Genomic DNA, 20,845 nt, shown 5'->3' with positions numbered 1-20,845 from the left:
ATTATCTCAAACTTGATGAGATAATGACAGGTGTTAGGCAAGCTAGTATCTAGGTGGATCTAGACCAGGCCTTGGCAATTATTTTCCATGGAGGGCCACATTAGAATATATTTTTGCCATCGCGGGCCAGAATCATATTACAGGATTATACATCATGTGTATGACTGTTTTGGCAGATAACATGCACAGAAATAAACCACATTCATGTTCTCCTTTTAGTAGGTATTTTCATTATTAAACATGCAATGAACTACACGGAGGGAAAAGTACACTGTGCATTCAGCACCACGGACAGAACTCTTCTTAACGGGTATGCCCAAAAACACAAGAAAGACAGAGAGTTGAACATTACATTTAAACTACTCAATCAGTGTGAGGAGTGAAGTCTTTGATGGGCATTGACTAGAGCAGTGAAGTCAGGTACAGTTTCTGACGTCGCTATGCGGAGGATTGCTGAGAGGTGAGAGTCAGTAAGAGATGATCTGTGCCTTGACTTGTTATATTTCGTCACTGAAAATGTCTGTTCACATACATAAGTTGACCCAAACAGTATCAAATCAAATCAAATGTATTTATATAGCCCTTCTTACATCAGCTGATATCTCAAAGTGCTGTACATAAACCCAGACTAAAACCCCAAACAGCAAGCAACGCAGGTGTAGAAGCACGGTGGCTAGGAAAAACTCCCTAGAAAGGCCAAAACCTAGGAAGAAACCTAGAGAGGAACTAGGCTATGAGGGGTACAAACATCTTCTGAGCATGACTCCTAATCTTTGGAAAGTTTTGTTCATCGAGAGATGCATAGAACCTCATCAGTGACATTGTTTTGAATAGTTCTCCAATCACTGCATCAGACTGAATATCGATAAGCTCAAGTTGCAGGTCAGTGGGAGCATTATCCACATTGACGGTGAAAGGAGACGAAACCAACAGCATGTCATTGTCCAACACTTTGAAATCCTAAAAACGACGAGAAAACTCACTGTTCAAAGCACGCAGCAGCGATGTATACTTCTCCCGCTGGCCATCTGATAGGGAACAGACTAGTAGTGTCGAAAGGTGGGTGAGATTGTTGGCTTCTACTTGGCGGGTCAGGAGGAGTAATTTTCCCTTGAAGGTTATGACAAGGCTGTATACATGTGATGTGCAAAAAGGCCCTTCCCTTGTAGTTCGGAATTCAGTTCATTCATGAGGGCCATGGTGTCCATGGTGAATCAGTCAACCATTCTTTATCTTGCAGTTGAGGGAAATCCACATATTTTCCTTTCATTTGCAAAAACTCAGCAATCTCCGCCTTCAGGTCCCACACCCTTTTAAGCATCTTCCCCAAACTCAGCCATCTCATGTTTGTGTGGTAGGGGAGATCTGCATGACCCGACTCTTGTCACTTTCAACAGTGCGACAAACTGCCTGTGGTTTAAAGATTTTGCTCTTATGACGTTTACCACTTTAGTGACTGTATCCACAACATGGCTCATTTTCAGAACATATTTACAGAGCACCTCCTGATGAATAATACAATGCAGGAAAAGAATGTTCTGATCTGGGTTCAGGTCAGCTACTTGATCTTGTATCCTTTTCAAAAGGCCAATGTTGTTTCCTGTCAAGTTTGGGCATCTATCAGTGGTCACACTGGATAACTTTTCAAAACTCTGTCCCAGCTTTGCCACACACTTATTAACCTCCTCCAATAAATCTTTCCCTGTGGTTGTGCTCTTCATTGACTGCACTGAAGCAAGTTCCTCTAACTTCAAAGTCTGGGGTTATGCCTCGTAAGAATATCAACAACTGTGCCGTGTCACGTGCATCACTGCACTCAACCAGGGCCAAGGAGAAATAGGTGAAATCCTTTATCTTGTCTTTCAACTGTTGTTCCATATTCTCTGAGATGTCCTCAACACGCCGTGTCACTGTTCCTCTTGACAGGGGAAAACACTTCAAACAGCTCTTTCTTGTCGGGGCAAAGTATTGCTGCAGAGTCAATTAAACATTCTTTAATGAATTCGCCCTCAGCGAATGGCTTACTATGTTTAGCAATTTTGTGGGACAGTACATAGCTAGCTCTCGCAATTCTGTTGTTTGCTGAATGCAGTTTTGTGAAAAGTCCTTGCTGCTTTTGCAACTGAGAAAGCAACTCTTTCGATGCACTTGCCCTCTGCTCAGAAGACATATTCCTATATTTCTCTGAATGCTTCGTCTGGAAGTGTCGGGACAAGCTGTAGTCTTTCAAGACAGCGATGCTCTCTTTGCACACTAAGCACACAGCTTTCCCTGATACCTCAATAAAGAAACATTTCGATGGCCACTCTTGCTGGAACACTCTACATTCAATGTCTACTTTCCTTTTCTTTGAAAAACTATTTTTTTGCGCAATTTCTAGCTAGCTACTATTTGTAACTGTGACGTGTGTGTCTGCCTGTCAGTCACTGTCTGTCCTCATGCAGTTGTTATTTATACGTGAATTCTCAATACATGTTTCCACAAGCGGTGGGAGTTCATTCATTACACAAAAGGTGAGTATTCAAAACTTTACTATCGCAAATTCTTTAAGTGATCTGAGCATGATTCCGCGGGCCGTATTGAATCAGGTCGCGGGCCGTATACGGCCCCCGGGCCGGCCTTTGCCCAGGCCTGATCGAGACGGATGTTATGAATGTCCTAGTATGTCCAAATGTCTTTCAATACAATTTTTCTTAGAAATCAATGAGGAAGTTGGGGGAGCAGCAGGAAGAGTGTATCATTTCAGAACAGAGGTGATGATATTGATAAGTGTGTGGTGTTTGTTGGCTGAGGCACAATGCGAATCCACACACACACACACACACACACACACACACACACACACACACACACACACACACACACACACACACACACACACACACACACACAAAATCCTGGAAGGATTAACACGGTGCAGATGACAATCCTCTACTGCAAAGTATTGATCGCAGGAAAAACCAACCATGAAGAGAGGAAATACACTATACAGGGCATTCGGAAAGTATTCACACCCCTTGACTTTTCCCACATTTTATTATGTTACAGCCTTATTCTAAAATGTATTTAAATGTTTTTTTCCCTCATCAATCTACACACAATACCCCATAATGACAAAGCAAAAACAGGTTTTTAGAAATTTTAGCAAATGTATATATATATTTTTTTTTACTGAAATATCACATTTACATAAGTAAATTATTCTCTGCAGATCCTCTCAAGCTGTCAGGTTGGATTGGGAGTGTCGCTACACAGCTATTTTCAGGTCTCTCCAGAGATGTTCGATCGGGTTCAAGTGGGCTCTGGCTGGGCCACTCAAGAACACGCAGAGACTCCGAAGCCACTCCTGTGTTTTCTTGACTGTGTGCTTAGGGTCATTTTCCTGTTGGAAGGTGACCCTTCGCCCAAGTCTGAGGTCCTGAGCAGGTTTTCATCAAGCATTTCTCTGTACTTTGCTACGTTTATCTTTCCCTCGATCCTGACTACTCTCCCAGTCCCTGCTGCTGAAAAACATCCCCACAGCATGATGCTGCCACTACCATGCTTCACCGTAGGGATGGTGCCAGGTTTCCTACAGACGTGACACTTGGCATTCAGGCTAAAGAATTCAAACTTGGTTTCATCAGTCCAGAGAATCATTTAGGTGCCTTTTGGAAAACTCCAAGCAGGCTGTCATCTGCCTTTTACTGAGGAGTGGTTCCGTCTGGCCAATCTACCATAAAAGTCTACAGAGCTGGTTGTTCTTCTGGAAGATTCTCCTATCTCCACAGAGGAACTCTAGAGCTCTGTCAGAGTGATCATCGGGTTCTTGGTCACCTCCCTGACCAAGGCCCTCCTCCCGATTGCTCAGTTTGGTCGGGCGGCCAGCTCTGTGTTCTTGTAGACCTTCAATGCTGCAGAATTTTTTTGGTACCCTTCCCCAGATCTGTGCCTCGACACAATCCTGTCTCGAAGCTCTACGGACAATTTCTTCGACCTCATGGCTTGGTTTTTGCTCTGACAACTGTGGGACCTTATATAGACAGGTGTGTGCCTTCCAAACCATGTTCAATAAATTGAATTTACCATAGGTGGACTCCAATCATGTTGTAGAAACATCTCAAGGATGATTAATGGAAACAGGATGCATCTGAGCTCAATTTCGAGTCTCATAGCAAATGGTCTGAATACTTAAGTAAATAAGGTATTTCTGTTATTAATTTATTTTGCTCTGTCATTATGGGGTATTGTGTGTAGATTGATGAGGAAAATGTTTTATTTAATCCATTTTAGAATAAGGCTGTAACATAACCACATGTGGAAAACGTCAAGGGGTCTGAATACTTTCCAAATGCACTGTATATACAAAAGTATGTGGACACCCCTTCAAATGAGTGGATTTGGCCATTTCAGCCACACCCGTTGCTGACAGGTGTATATAATCGAGCACACCGCCATGCAATCTCCATAGACAAACATTGTCAGTAGAATGGCCTTACTGAAGAGCTCAGTGAATTTCAACGTGGCACCGTCATAGGATGCCACCTTTCCAACAAGTCAGTTCGTCAAATTTCTGCCCTACTAGAGCTGCCCCGGTAAATTGTGAGTGCTGTTATTGTGAAGAGGAAACATCTACAGCAAAAACGGCATTCCATGGCCGAGCAGCCACACAAGGGTAAGATTACTATGCGCAATGCCAAGCGTCGGCTGGAGTGGTGTAAAGCTCGCTGCCATTGGATTCTGGAGTAGTGGAAATGTGTTCTCTGCAGTGATGAATCACGCTTCACCATTTGGCAGTCCGAACGGACAAATCTGGGTTTGGCAGATGCCAGGAGAACACTACCTGCTCAAATGTATAGTGCCAACTGTAAAGTTTGGTGGATGAGGAATAATGGTCTGGAGCTGTTTTTCATGGTTCGGGCTAGGCCCCTTAGTTCCAGTGAAGGAAAATCTTAACGCTACAGAATACAATGACATTCTAGACGATTCTGTGCTTCCAACTTTGTGGCAAAAGTTTAGGGAAGCCCCTTTCCTGTTTCAGTATGACAATTCCCCCAAGCACAAAGCAAGGTCCATACAGAAATGGTTTGTCGAGATCGGTGTGGAAGAACTTGACTGGCCTGCACAGAGCCCTGACCTCAACCCCATCGAACATCTTTGGGATGAATTGGACTGCCGACTGTGAGCCAGGCCTAATCGTCCAACATCAGTTCCCGATCTCACTAATGCCCTTGGGGATGAATGGAAGCAAGTCCCTGCAGTAATGTTCCAACATCTAGTGTAAAGCTTTCCCAGAAGAGTGGAGGCTGTTGTAGCAGCAAAGGAGGGACCAACTCCATATTAATGCCCATGATTTTAAAATGAGATGTTTGACGAGCAGGTGTCCATATAATTTGGTCATGTAGTGTACCACCACTGACACAGACATACACATGCACACACTCAAAAACACACACATATAACCCATTCATTACACTCAGATGGCAGACGTTCGTATGCACCTGCAGCTCAAACAAGTTTGACAGGGGCCAGAAATAAATAAATAGTCTAATCAAAGTTGATGATAGTTGAAAAGTGTATGAGGACTGGAACAGGCGAGGTGATGGACAGGCTGCTGGAAGAACACACAGACAGATGAATATCAATATCTGCTGTAGAATATTAAACCACTAGACCTGTGTGCCAAAAGACTAATAGAAAGCATTCTATTACTATGAAGATGGGGCTGACAATAATCAATGATTCCCACCTGACCTTCATGGATCAGCCAACAAGCCTGGTGGGAAGCTATTTGTGTGGCTGTTGAGTTCAGGATGAACACAGCTAACTGAGCAGGGCTGGTAGTCACACTGAGATTGGGCTGGGGCTGAGGAGGGGACCACTGCATCTGAAACTAAATCTCCGCAGTCCATTACACTGCGACTGGATGTTACTCTATCCAGTCTAACAACAGAGAAGGTGAGTGGTAAAAAAGGCAACAGACTACAGGGCGTCGGAACGATCTGCGACTTATGTTTCAGAATCTCAGCGGAATCAGCCGTTGGTACTGGAGAGTTGAAATGGTGTGGCATTGATCATGACCACAAGGACATAGACAGACAGCATACTCTTCTATTGGCACAATAAGTACAGCCGGTAACCGACAGACAGACAAACATGAAGCAGAACGAGGAGCAAGAAACAAGATTACCAAGAGAAAAGCAAGTCCATAAATGTCATGCCCCCCTGAGCCTATTAATTACATTGGTGAAAAGGTGCTGAGCCCCTGATGATAAATAGAGAAGGAGCAGGATGCTTTGGGAACAAGGAAAGGGTGTTTCTGGGGATAGGCCCAGGCCTGCATCAAGTGCTATTTGTAATTGTATTTATTAAGGATTAATGATCCCCATTAGCTGCTGCCAGCTGCTCTTCCTGGGGTCCAGCAACATTAAGGCAGTTAAATACAATTAAAAATATTACATGACATTACATTTCATAACACTTTTCACAACACATTAAGTGTGTTCCCTCAGGCCACTACTCTACTACCACATATCTACAATACAAAATCCGTGTGTATGTGTGTGTGGAGTACGTGCATGTGTGTGTCGGTGCCTGTGTGTCTCTCTTCACAGTCCCCGCTGTTCCATAAGGTGTATTTTATCCCCAAAAAAAATATCGGATTCTACTGCTTGTATCAGTTACTTGATGTGGAATGTAGCCATGGCTCTATGTAGTACTGTGTGCCTCCCATAGCCTGTTCTGGACTTGGGGATTGTGAAGAGACCTCTGGTGGCATGTCTTGTGGAGTATGGATGGGTGCCCGAGCTGTGTGCTAATAGTTAAAACAGACAGCTCAGTGCATTCAGCATGTCAATACTTCTTACAAAAACAAGTAGTGATGAAGTCAATCTCTAATCTTTTGACATGAATGTTAGCTCTCTGTGTACATTTAAGGGCCAGCCGTGCTGCCCTGTAACAAGCCAATTGTAATTTTCCTAAATCCCTCTTTGTGCCACCTGACCAGACAACTGGACACTAGTCCAGGTGTGACAACACTGGGGCCTGTAGGACCAGGCTTGTTGATAGTGAGCAGCGCTTTATTATGGACATACTTCTCCCCATCAGCAACCTTTCTATCAACATGTTTTAACCATGACAGTTTACAATCCAGGTTAACTCCAAGCAGTTTAGTCACCTCAACTTGCTCAATTTCCACATTTATTATTACATTTTAGTCATTTAGCAGACACTCTTATCCAGAGCAACTTACAGTAGTGAATGCATACATTTCAATTCATGCATTTTCTTTTTACTGGCCCCCCGTGGGAATCAAACCCACAACCCTGGCGTTGCACACACCATGCTGGCGTTGGAAACACCATGCTCTACCAACTGAGCCACAGGGAAGACGATTTAGTTGAGGTTTAGGGTTTAGTGAATAATTTGTCCCAAATACAATGCTTTTAGTTTTTTTTATATTTAGGACTTATTTTGGACTTATTTCTTGCTACCCACTCTGAAACTGACAGCAGCTCTTTGTTAAGTGTTGCAGTAATTCCACTCACTGTAGTAGCTGACGTGTATAGTGTTGAGTCATCCGCATACATAGACACACTGGCTTTACTCAGAGCAAGCGGCAGGTCATTAGCAAAGATTGAAAAAAGTAAGAGGCCTAAACAGCTGCCCCGGGGAATTCCTGATTCTACCTGGATTATGTTGGAGGCTTCCATTAAAGAACTCCCTCTGTGTTCTGCTAGACTTGTAACTCTTTATCCACAATATAGCAGGGGGTGTAAAGCCATAACACATACGTTTTTCCAGCAGCAGACTATGATTGATGATGTCAAAAGCCACACTGAAGTCTAACAGCTCCTACAATCTTTTTATCATCAATTTCTCTCAGCCAATCATCAGTAATTTGTGTAAGTGCCGTGCATGTTGAATGTCCTCCCCTATAAGCGGCTAAATGTCTGTTGTTAATTTGTTTACTGTTAAATAGCATCGGGTCAAACACAATTTTTTCCAAAAGTTTACTAAGGGTTGGTATCAGGCTGATTGGTCAGCTATTTGAGCAACACCATGGGGGTTTTACTATTCTTGGGTAGCGGAATTACTTTAGCTTCCCTCCAGGCCTGAGGGCACACACTTTCTTGTAGGCTTCAATTGAAGATATGGCAAATAGGAGGGGCAATATCGTCCACGATTATACTCAAGTCATTTTGCATCCAAGTTGTCAGACCCAGGTGGCTTGTCACTGTTGATAGACAGCAAGACTTTTTTCACCTCTTCCACACACTTTATGAAATTGAAAATTACAATGCTTGTCTTTCATAATTTGGTCAGTTATACTTGGATGTGTAGTGTTGGCGTTTGTTGCTGGCATGCCTAACTTTGCTAATCTTGTCAATGAAAAAATAATAGGCAAGATCTTTACTATGCATTAACAAAAGATACAACAACAAAAAGACTTCCTGAATCATAGCAAACACAACCTGTAACCTTGTGCTGGGTCGGGCTGCCTCTAACAAGGTCAAAGCATTGGTGTACCCACTGTGACTGACTTCAGATTGGCAGTTAGCCATGTCAAAATGAAATGAACTGGGGAAAGTCTTTGCTGTTAATATGGTGCTAAACATAACTGACACACAAGACAGCAACAGGAGTCTTCTCAATAACCCACACTAAGAAATAAACAGGCCAAGAGATTTCCCACACAGAGCTACTTTGTCATTCTGTAAGTGTTCAGGTTAAATCGATGACGCTGATAGGAACAGACTGCCAATGTAGTGAATTCAGATATGTTTCTCCGAGAGACAATAACAGTTATACAAATTTTAACTTTGCCTTCGCAAATACATGGATGCACAACATCATTAAAATTACATGGGCACTCTGATCTGCTTCACAAGACAAGGTTTACTGGATGTGATGGGTTGGGTTGTGGTGGGTGCTTTCAGGAACCTAATATCCTCTCAAACACAGTGGCATATACACACACTCTTCCACAATGGAAAGGGTGACTACTCCTCTCTCTCAGTGAGTACTCTGCTCTAGTTCAAGTGCCCTAGTTATCAGTCAACATGGTCAAGAGTAGGCTAAATCAAGGTTAAAGTGGAAATCGATACAGTTACATATCGCAACTTGTTTTTTCATGGCTCTCTTGTCTCTCTGCAGCAGACACATGGTGAGCAATATGGAACATCAAATCGCAATAAAATCACAGTATCGAATTGCAATACATATAGAATCATGATAATTGCAATAGATATCGTATCGGCACCTAAGTATCGTGATAATTAGTATTGTGAGGTCCCTGGCAATTCCCAGCCCTAGTTACCGTGCCATGGTATGATTAGCCCAGTTGCCTATTCTATAGAATGAACAGTGCAGTGCAGACCAAGGCAATGCACATTCAAATTGAATTAAGAGTGTAAATTGTAGACTATATATGAAGCAGTTTCCTTGGTAATCTTAGTCCAAACCACACCTCCAGAGGAAGGGTCAGAGAGGGAGAAGCAGCTTTAGTAATTTCACAAGAAGAATGGGGAAAGGTCATGCTTTCAATGACCTCTACAACCCCATCTGCTTTATATTTATCCATCTGTCAATGCCAGTCCAGTTTCCAATCATTTCAATGTGAGGACTGTCTGTTTTTTGTGTGTTTTTTTTCTTTTTTGTCATTTGATCTGAAAATGTTGACGTCGACTGACAGGAGAGAGAAGAACGGTGGTAAACAATGGCAAACAAAACCAACATGGGTGATTGCCAACCACTAGGCTATTTGAACAATTGTCCCTGTATAAATTCCTACTGGAAAAACAACAATCATTCAAAAGGCAGATGACTCATGAAACCCAGAGCCATCTACAGCTGTGATAAAAAGCCATTATGAGGACCCCAATTTCTAACAAATACCCAGAGAGATTACTGTAGTGTCCAACACTCCTATTCCTGTTCAATCTAGTCAGGAACAAATCTACCACAAATATGATGATTAGCCTTTCCCCTCTGGAACCAATCCTACGAAAAGAGGCAGGATTATATTACTCAGGGTCAAACTGGACTGTGCTTGTTTCTGGTTAGACTATACAACCAAGGGTGTAGCCTACATCTAAACCAAACTGAGTGAGGTGACTGAGTGACAGATGAAACTTTTTTGAGGAGTGTCAACAGAGGAGTGGGGAGAGAGGGAAACACCCACTGTCACAGTTCTGGAGCTTTGCTCAAGGGAAGGATTACTACCCAGGCAGCCTCCCCTCCAACTGGCTAACTGACTCACAGGGGTCAAGAAAACAGATTTTTCTTTGGCAAGGCTTTATCCTTGTGAGTCTCTGGCAGAAGGCAGGGGATGATAAAGACGGTTTTAAAGCTATTAAGCCTTTGTCCACTGGAAACCAGCTGCAGTCCCTTTATGATTCAGCCAGCTAGTTTGTCTTTCCTCAAAAAAAATTCTGCCAACTTCATCCACAAAAAAACATATGACAGAAGAAAATACCCTGTTGCCATGGCTCTGATTGGGAAAGCAGTGCACTGCGACTGCAGTCAGTTACAACTGCAGTCACATTTAGTTGTGCAGGTAGTGACCTCTCTAACAAAGCTAAGTCATATTATTGACAGCACAGTAGCAACCATGGCCTTAGTTTGTGACTTATTGGCTTATAAATATTTTGGTGTTCAAATTGGGAAGCAAAAACTTCAGACACATGTCTCCCTTGGGCTACTATGGTGTCATAAGTGGGATAACAGGGCAGAGCTTCAAAGATATTCAATTCATATTAATATTCATTGGCATAATGTTCCTTTACACAAGTTGAACAACACCAGCAACTTCACAAGCTCAAGTTGGAGTTGTGGGTTTCCTAGCTAACATTAAGCGCATCACACAACTTCTGCCGGCCATGCTGTTTTATCAGTGTCACAGATCCTCTTTAGATGGCCAGTTCTGGAACTAGCTATTTACTGTAGCTCTCCAACCAGCTAATTTGCCAGAGATGTTACAGACAACATGGCCAGAGATGCAAACGTTAAAGGGGCAATCCTTAGCCGAAACAATAAAGCATTTCCCCGCCACTGTTTCAGCAAAAAGCTGAGAGATGGGGCTGGAGAAATGCAACCACTCAAATTCATAGACAGAACTATTGATGCATCGACTGACCATCCATGATATCAAAATTATAGTTTTAACCATGTTGAGGCTATACAGCGTTTGTTTACATTTACTTTGCTTACAAACAGTATAACCTTAGTAAAAATGAAACAAGCTTATATTTTGACTTCTGATAGGACACGACAGCTTAACTAAGCTCATGAGGTATTTATAAGTTATGTTCTTCAAGAATCAATGCCAATGGGTAGCTTCATATCATTCATTTCAAAGTAAAACATATTGATGTAGAAACTATTAGACTGCCCATTTAACGTTAGCTAGCTAGCTATGTTAACTGCACAAATATACACTACATGACCAAAAGTATGTGCTCGTGTGACATCTCATTCCAAAATCCTGGGAATTAATATGTATTTGGTCCCTATTTGCTGCTATAATAGCCTCCACTCTTCTGGGAAGGCTTTCCACTAGATATTGGAACATTGCTGCTGGGACTTGCTTCCATTCAGCCACAAGAGCATTAGTGACGTCGGGGGCACTGATGTTGGGCAATTAGGCCTGGCTCGCAGTCGGCGTTCCAATTCATCCTAAAGGTGTTCGATGGGGTTGAGGTCAGGGCTCTGTGCAGCCCAGTCAAGTTCTTCCACACCAATCTCGACAAACCATTTCTGTAGGGACCTCACTTTGTGCACGCTGAAACAGGAAAGGAAATTCCTTGAACTCTTGCCACAAAGTTGGAAGCACAGAATCGTCTAGTATGTCATTGTATGCTGTAGCGTTAAGATTTCCCTTCAATGGAACTAAGGGGACTAGCCCGAACCATGAAAAACAAAAATATATTTGGGCAGGTAGCGTTCTCCTGGAATTCACCAAACCCAGATTCGTCCGTTAGACTGCCAGATGGTGAAGCGTGATTCATCACTCCAGAAAACGCGTTTCCACTGTTCCAGAGTCCAATGGCGGCAAGCTTTAGACCACTCTAGCCAACGCTTGGCATTGCGCATGGTGATCTTAGGCTTGTGTGCCATGGAAACCCATTTCATGAAGCCCCCGACTAACAGTTCTTGATGCTGACGTTGCTTCCAGAGGCAGTTTGGAACTCGGTACTGAATGTCGCAGCCAAGGACAGACAATTTTTACTCGCTACGCACTTCAGTACTCGGAAGTCCAGTTCGCGGCTGAGCTGTTGTTGCACCGAGACTTTCCACTTCACAATAACAGCACTTACAGTTGACCGGTGCAGCTCTAGCAGGGCAGATGTTTTTGTAACTGAGCTGTCGGAAAGGTGGCATCCTATGAAGGTGCCACGTTAAATGTCACTGAGCTGTTCAGTAAGGCCATTCTACTGACAACGTTTGTCTATGGAGATTGCATGGCGGTGTGCTTGATTTTATATACCTGTCAGCAATGGTGTGGCTAAAATAGCTGAATCCACTAACTTGAAGGGGTGTCCACATACATTAGTTACTTACACTATATATACAAAAGTATCTTGCTAGATGGTAACTAGCTAGTTAGCAAATGTTACCTGTCAAATGTTGGCAAGCTAACGCTCCCTAGCTACCTTCCTTCACTTACCTTAAATACCGTGGCTCGGCCACAGTACTTTGAAGCAATAATATCGACAGAGCTTGCAAAGTTAGCTACTCCAGATAGCAATAGAAATTGCTAATGGTACTAGCTAGGTAAAATGTTTAGCCTTTGTTAACGTGGGTATTTTTGTAACGGCTAGCTGGACAACTGGGGGAATCGTCCAGGGCAAGGGTTACCATAGTAACATTAAATATCTAAATTGCCGCCAAAATGGAACTTCTGCTGCTAAAATCAATGTAACATCGGACCACTGCATTGTTTAAAAGCACTGCACGAAATTCTAATAGCTAAAATGTATCCTGCCGAGGCTTGTACGTTTCTCGGAAGGTAACTAGGGGCAAATTGCTATAGTACGCAACCAACAGTAGTGACCACGTTACACAGGCATTGGGTTATAGTACCAATGTAGATGGGCTGTGAGCACGCCGCACGCCTCGCGTGTGGGGGATTGTTCCCACTGTGATTGGTAATTCTGCATCCCACTAGAGAACAATGTGACATATGGAATGGCATGCGATGATACACAGTATACACTGAACTATGCACTTCAACGGCATGCGGTTGCTGCATAGCCTACATCAAAAGAAAAGGATGACTGACCACTGTAGGACAATTTAAACAATCAACTCAAGCAATCATCGGATATTGTTTAATTGATTGCCTACTAGGGATGGATAATAACACATGTATATGCGATGTTGGATGTCAGCTGGAGTACCTTCTTGAAATATATGTTTGATATTAATACTATATATTGGAATGGTATTATAATAGCCTACTATAACATTTTAAGTTGCGAGAGGATCGAATAGATTAACTTCTACAGCACACGTTTTGCTATAATAATTGAATTGATACAAATTATAGCCTATGCATTATATCAAAAATCTATAAGGCATAGGGTATTATCGAAAATCAATAATATAAACCATTTTATCAGTCATTCATTGGTTAGAAATGATTATATATTTGGGTATAAATAAGCTGAAAAATGGGGAGGTGTAATTGCCACAACATTATTTCCCAAAGCTGTTGAAAATAGCTAGAGCGCACAGTTGAGAACAGCAAAATATCAACACAACCGTATCATGTAAAATAAATGCTTACCTTCACTTCTGATGGTGAATTTTCAAGTGTGAATGTCAAACCACTCTCCAATTTCTCCCCCTTTCCGGTCTCTTTATTCACGTTTAATTCTAAAGACAATGTCCTGGTATGGGAGAGAGTACAGGACCCTCCAAGACTTGCACTGTCAACCAGCCCCAAAGATGGAGGCGGGGCAGCGGCAGTGGTAACGGACGTCACACGCCTCGTGCAAAATAGGGACTGTAGGCAACAGTGCGTTGGAGTGTGTTCACTCAATCCATTTCAAATGGTCATTGGCGGCTTTATAAAATATTTTACCACTGCCTCTCCCCTCTTATCTTTGTTAATTGCCACACTGGAGTACAGTACAGTCATTGCTTTGTTTCTTGCTCTACAAATGCCCACACCTGACTTCACATTCAGTATTTTCACTTAAAACCTTTACTTCAGAAATATGTAATTGATTCATCAAAATAAAAACATGTGTAGGCAAATAAGAGAGTGATACACAAACTATCAATAGCCTACATTAACTTACACACAAAGGAGGCATTTCAAGAAAAGTATATGCCTTAAGGTCTGACCCATTTCTATGGTTTGATCACACAATAGTCTTCTTTCATTCTGAAGGACGTTTAAGCAATTGAGTAAAAATGACATTTTTAAAAGGTTCATACAATAACCACGTGAGTCCCTTTAAAGGGAGTCAACAGATGATTTGTGTACGGATAAGGCGTATGTACTGTACGCACTTTGAGACAGATTTATGGGGAACTTCTGCCACCTACAGGCGAAACCTGGAAAGTGTATGTATCAATAACACACAATTTCAAAACATACGAACCCGTAACACACATCTCACAGCGTGTTCAATATTGATGTGAGTGTAGACCCTTGAAATTGTTCATGCCACTATATATTAGAGCAGGTCAGCACCATGCACTCTATCCCAGTCCTTATAGTTACATTGACCAACACAATACATTGACTTTAAGCTACATTCTCCCCAGTATAAAACACATATTGTCTTTTTCAATACGCAAATACGACTTGTTATAAATAGACTGCTTTTTATTCATCATCATTATCGTGAGGTGGGGGAGGGGGGGATTCCTCATTTTATATACTAGTCTTCACTTTAACTAGTATCTTATCTGGTGTCTTCCTATAGCCCAATAGTAATTATAGCCTACCAACCCCCACCTCTCCATCCCCCCTGCCACCCCCACCCCAAAAACGAAATTAGTTTTCTCAGGAGAAGACAGAATAAATGGGAAAACAGCCCATAAATGATAATGAACCATCCCTCTTTAATTCTCTTCCCATCGCCCCCCTCCCCTTCCCCTCCCCTGGCGGTGCAGGCAGAGACAGAGCCACCGCCCAGCGTCTGCAGCCTGCAGGAAGGATGCTTGGTAATTTCCTCCATTATTGAATTGGTCTGGACACGCATGTCTTGATGGTCTCGTCCCCCCTCCCTCACTGCCACATCCTTCTCCTCTTTTCTCTCTTCTCTCTCTCTCTTTTCTCTCTCTTTCTCTCTTTTCACTCTCTTTCGCTCTAACCCTGCACCACCCCGTGCTCTGTAAAGACCCTATAAAAAACACACACAAACCCATGACCTCTTTCACAGAGTGGTCATTCAATAATTGCCCTCCTTAGTGCCCTCTTACACCCTGGTGTCCGCCCCTCACCCTCACCCACCCACCCCCACCAATTCAAGCCCTCACTGCCTGTGCGTCCTTTTTTGATAGCTGAGTCATTGTTCCTCATTTCCTGCCTCTGGTGAGTACTGCTGCTCTGCTGAAAATCTAAAAGCCAGAATTAGACATGAAACTGAATCTCAAGCACTTAGATGCCCAACACCCTGCATTTCAATCCACCAGGGGATGTTTAGTTTTGTTCTAGTTGAGTCAGGAGATGGGCACCCTGCAGAGCACCTTGCTCAAGCATACGCATGCCCATTCTTAAGTGAAAAACTTGACAGTTTTAAATCACGTCTTAAGACATGTCTCAATTTAATGATACATTTAGTCTTACATCAATTATAAAATGAAAATCATAGTAAAATTGTGAACTGTTAGTAATTAGGGTGATTATTAACAATGTTGTTGGACCAAAGATGTGAGTACACTTACTTGCAAGGGAGACTTGACCAAGAAGGCAGCAGCAAACAATACAACAATTTTAAACATATCAGCACTACATTATGATCCGGCCTACAGGAAACATTTACACTACATTTACTTCTGTTCGTGTGCATGGCGAACGGCAGTGTCTAGCCGACAGGACATATTGGCATTCCTCTGCAAATTGGTACTCCAATACTTTTCTCACACCTCAGTTAATTAGACTGCCAAGTCTTTGTTAATTGGAATGAGCTGAACCCCATTCCCTCCTTGATTATCATACCAGGCATGCAAGCACACACTCGCCCATCCACACACATCCACACACACACGCACACACACACTTACATTCGCCCACACAGACGCAGGCACACACAATCTCGCGAGCACGCTTACACACTCTCACAAGCACACACTTTCCTGTGTGCGCCTGATTGGCAGTCCTGAATGATTCTATGCTCTTTTACAGATAGCTAACCTGGCACGGGGGATGGAAGGTGGGCTGTCGAGGGAGGGGGATAGTGTGTGTGTGGTACACAAAGAGCCTGATAGAAATGACAGTGAAGACGGCCACTTCCATCTAATCTTCACCTATTCTGGACAACAGAATGTACAGCAGGGATCATCAACTAGATTCAGCAGCGGGCTGATTTTTTCTTGAGTGGATGCTCATGGGGCTGGAACATAATTATAAAGAATTTGTAGACTGCAAATTGACCAGAAGAAGCCCAAACAGAAATAATATTTGACGAAAACATAATTATTTCAAACCTTGCTTACATTTGTATACGATCACATATATTTCTCTATTATACATGGGAATACTTTGGAACAGATTTCCAAAATGAAAATCACTTGGAGCTGATTTGCTGTCTTTTATGTCCAACAATTTTTTTATATTATATACAGTACCAGTCAAACGTAGAATAATAGTGAAGACGTCAAAACTATGAATAATAGATATGGAATCATGTAGTAACCAAAAAAGTGTTAAACAAATCAAAATATATTTTATATTTGAGATTCTTCAAATAGCCACCAAGAATGCCAAGAGTGTGCAGAGCTGTCATCAAGGTAAAGGGCGGGTATTTTGAAGAATCTCAAATATAAAATATATTTTGATTTGTTTAACACTATTTTGGTTACTACATGATTCCATATCTGTTATTTCATAGTTTTGATGTCTTCACTATTATTCTTCAATGTAGAAAATAGTAAAAATAAATAAAAACCCTTGAATGATTAGGTGTTGTAAAACATTTGACTGGTAGTGTGTGTGTGTGTGTGTGTGTGTGTGTGTGTGTGTGTGTGTGTATATATATTTAATTTTCTCTGAAAACTTGGGGGGCCAATTAAAATCCCCCGGGGGCCGCCAGTTAGGGAACCCTGATGTACAAGCTACACCTTGGCCTTACCTGCTCATTGGTACTCATGCACTGGAGTTTCATCTGCTTCAGATAGGTGGTGGTCAGCGGCATGTTGTAGTCGATGAGATCCGGCACCAGTGATGTCGGTCTGTCATTTTCTGTGAAGATTATACACACAAAGTATTATGACTCTCATTCTCCCATAACCTCCTTCTTGAACCCAAACACATACAGGGTCATGTTCATTAGGCACCAAAATGTAAGAAAACAAACTGAAAGAGCGAGGCACTACCTGAACTTTAGAAATGCAATTTATTTTCTTCTGTTGAGTGCCCTGATGAATCTGTACATGCACTAGCCAATGGACTCCGCCTGGGTGGCAGTGCTCTAAGTGGACACTAGAGGGCCATTTAATGTGGGAGTAGAGAAAATGGTGCTGTCTAGTTTGCTTAATTTAAGGAATTTGAAATGATTTATACTTGCACTTTTTAAAGCATATTTTAGCAATTACATTTACTTTTGATACTTAAGTATATTTAAAACCAAATACTATTAGGCTTTTACTCAAGTACAATTTTATTTGGTGACTTTCACCTTTTTCTGTCATTTTGTAATAAGGTATCTTTATTTAAGTATGACAATTGGGTACTTTTTCCACCATTGGCAGGAAGCCGCATTTGCTTCCATCATTAAGAGTAGTGATGGAAGGAATGGGTGGTCTCATCATTGAACAACAATTTGCCTGACGGTTTTGATATCCGTTCATCATGATCCAGTACACCATTTTGCACAATGGGCTGCTTGATTCTAATATATAAATATACTTTCTTTCTTCAAACATGCATACAAAAAAAGTATTAATTACCCACAATCCTCTTAAATCAGAGGCAAGAGGCAAAATTGTTGCAATAAGTTAAATTATTAAGTAGAGAGAGAAATATTATTACAATTTAGTATATTAAATCACATACATCATTTAAATTAACAAATCATTGAAACAACTTACCTTTATTTTTATTAAGTATATGTTTTTTTGTTTTTCTTGTCAATTTCAATTCACCCCAGAATATTTTTACAGTGTGCATGTGTACATGTGCGAGAGGGATAGAAGAGGGTGGATCGCTCATAAAGAGCAGCAAAGCCACCAAATTGCTGCTCCTGGCAGCTGCCACAAGCACGCAGAAACAAACAAGCAGCTGCTTTGACCAGAATCAGCTCTTACTCTATGTATAGATTACCTTAATTAAATCTTGTAATAAATAATGTGGAAATTGAGCAAGTTGAGGAGACTAAACTGCTTGGTGTAACCCTGGATTGTAAACTGTCATGGTCAAACATATTGATGCAACAGTAGCTAACATGGGGAGAAGTCTGCTCTTTTGACATTGCTATCCACAAAACAAGTCCTACAGGCCCTAGTTTTGTCACACCTAGACTACTTCTCAGTCATATGGTCAAGTGCCACAAAGAGGGACATATGCAAATGAGTTGGCCCAGAACAGAGCAGCAAGGCTGGCAGCACGTAGAGCTAACATCAATGACATGCATGTCAATCTCTCCTGGCTCAAAGTAGAGGAGATTGACTGCATCACTTCTTGTCTTTGTGAGTGGTATTGACATGTTCAAACAACTAGTACACAGACACCCATGCATACCCCATAAGACATGCCACAAGGGGTCTCTTCACAGTCCCCAAGTCCAGAACAGACTCCGGGAAATTCACAGTACTACACAGAGCCATGACTACATGGAACTCTATTCCACATCAAGTAACTCATGTAAGCAGTAAAATCAGATTTAAAAAACAGATCAAACTACACCTTATGGAACAACGTGGACTGTGAAGAGACACACACAGGCACACACACACACACACACACACACACACTCTAGCACACGCATGCTACACTGTAATGTTGTATGATGATATTATACATTTTGTATTGTTGATATGTAGTGGTGTAACAGCGTAATATGATGTGCTGTTTCATCTTTTGTTTTATATGTAATGTAATTTGGACCCCAGGAAGAGTAGCTGCTGCCTTGGCAACAGCTAATGGGGATCCATAATAAATACAAATCCACTACTATCCTGTCCTGTGTTAAACCATAATGAAAAAGAGACCAGATTTTTTTATGAATAGTAATGGGCCTACAGTATGATTTCTCTGCCATTCGCCATGATGGACATTTACAGTATATGTAATGAGAGCATTAAACCACTAAGTGGACATCCTACATTAAGATGCTTGTGCATTTGAACTTACTTATACCAGCAGTTCATTTTTAAAGACATCTCTACTATAATATATAATATAGCACATAACAAAATAACTGCAAACTCTCTATAACTGAACTGGTATACATCCTCTCTTTTTTTGCATTGACATTGTACTTCAAGTGCAAGCAATAGTCTGTCTTCCTCATCAAATAAAATAACATTTGAAATAAAATGTTATTGGTCACACATATTTAGCAGATGTTATTGCGGGTGTAGTGAAATGCTTGTGTTCCTAGCTCCAACAGTGCAGTAGCATGTAACAATTCACACAAATCTAAAAGTAAAAGAATGGATTTAAGAAATATATAACTATTAGAGTGAGTAATGTCAGAGTGGCATTGATTAAAACACAGTAGAATAGAATACAGTATATACATATGAGATGAGTAAAGCAGTATGTAAACATTATTTAAACATGATTAAAGTGACTAGTGTTCCATTATTAAAGTGGCCAGTGATTCCAAGTCTATGTATATAGGACAGCAGCCTCTAAGGTGCAGGGTTACGTAACCGGGTGGAACCCGGCTAGTGATGGCTGTTTAACAGTCTGATGGCCTTGAGATAGAAGCTGTTTTTCAGTCTCTCGGTCTCAGCTTTAATGCACCTGTACTGACCTTGCCTTCTAGATGATAGCAGGTGAACAGGCCGTGGCTCGGGTGGTTGATGTCCTTGATTATCTTTTTGGCCTTCCTGTGACATCGGGTGCTGTAGGTGTCCTGGACGGCAGGTAGTTTGCCCCCGGTGATGCGTTGTGCAGACCGCACCACCCTCTGGAGAGCCCTGCGATTGCGGGCGGTGCAGTTGCCATACCAGGTGGTGATACAGCCCGACAGGACGCTGTCAATTGTGCATCTGTAAGAGTTTGTGAGGGTTTTAGGGGCCAAGCCAAATTTCTTCAGCCTCCTGTCTGTGTGGGTGGACCATTTCAGATCGTCAGTGATGTGTACACCGAGGAACTTGAAGCTTTCCACCTGCTCCACTGTGGTCCTGTCGATGTGGATAGGGGCGTGCTCCCTCTGTTGTTTCCTGAAGTCCACAAGCAGCTCCTTTGTTTTGTTGATGTTAAGTGAGAGGTTATTTTCCTGGCATCACTCTTCCAGGGCCCTCACCTACTCCCTGTAGGCTGTCTCGTCATTATTGGTAATCAGGCCTACTACTGTTGTGTCATCTGCAAACTTGATGATTGAGTCGGAGGCATGCGTGGCCATGCAGTCATGGGTGAACATGGAGTACAGGAGGGGTCTGAGTTCGCACCCTTGTGGGCCCCTGTGTTGAGGATCAGCAAAGTGGAAGTGTTGTTTTCTACCTTCACCACCTGGGGGTG

The 20,845-nt window shown here is 42.1% G+C and overlaps 1 protein-coding gene across 4 annotated transcripts in view; it reads right to left on the bottom strand.

Moving 5' to 3' along the window:
* Positions 1 to 20,845, bottom strand: part of LOC106566803 (nucleolar protein 4-like) — a 182,728-nt gene that overhangs the window by 96,867 nt on the left and 65,016 nt on the right. For 2 of the 4 annotated variants that reach the window (XM_014135217.3, XM_014135218.3), the window contains exon 4: positions 17,289 to 17,398. In XM_014135217.3, the coding sequence (XP_013990692.3) occupies positions 17,289 to 17,398 (110 nt within the window). Of the gene's footprint in view, positions 1 to 12,646; positions 12,848 to 13,768; positions 14,039 to 17,288; positions 17,399 to 20,845 lie in introns of those variants that run through there. The other 2 variants (XM_082959950.1, XM_082959951.1) reach the window with 2 other exon arrangements.

Source organism: Salmo salar, chromosome 13 (assembly GCF_965601325.2).
Source record: "Salmo salar chromosome 13, fSalSal1, whole genome shotgun sequence".
Classification (NCBI taxonomy): Eukaryota; Metazoa; Chordata; class Actinopteri; order Salmoniformes; family Salmonidae; genus Salmo; species Salmo salar.
This window is presented reverse-complemented; position numbering and strand designations above follow the sequence as displayed.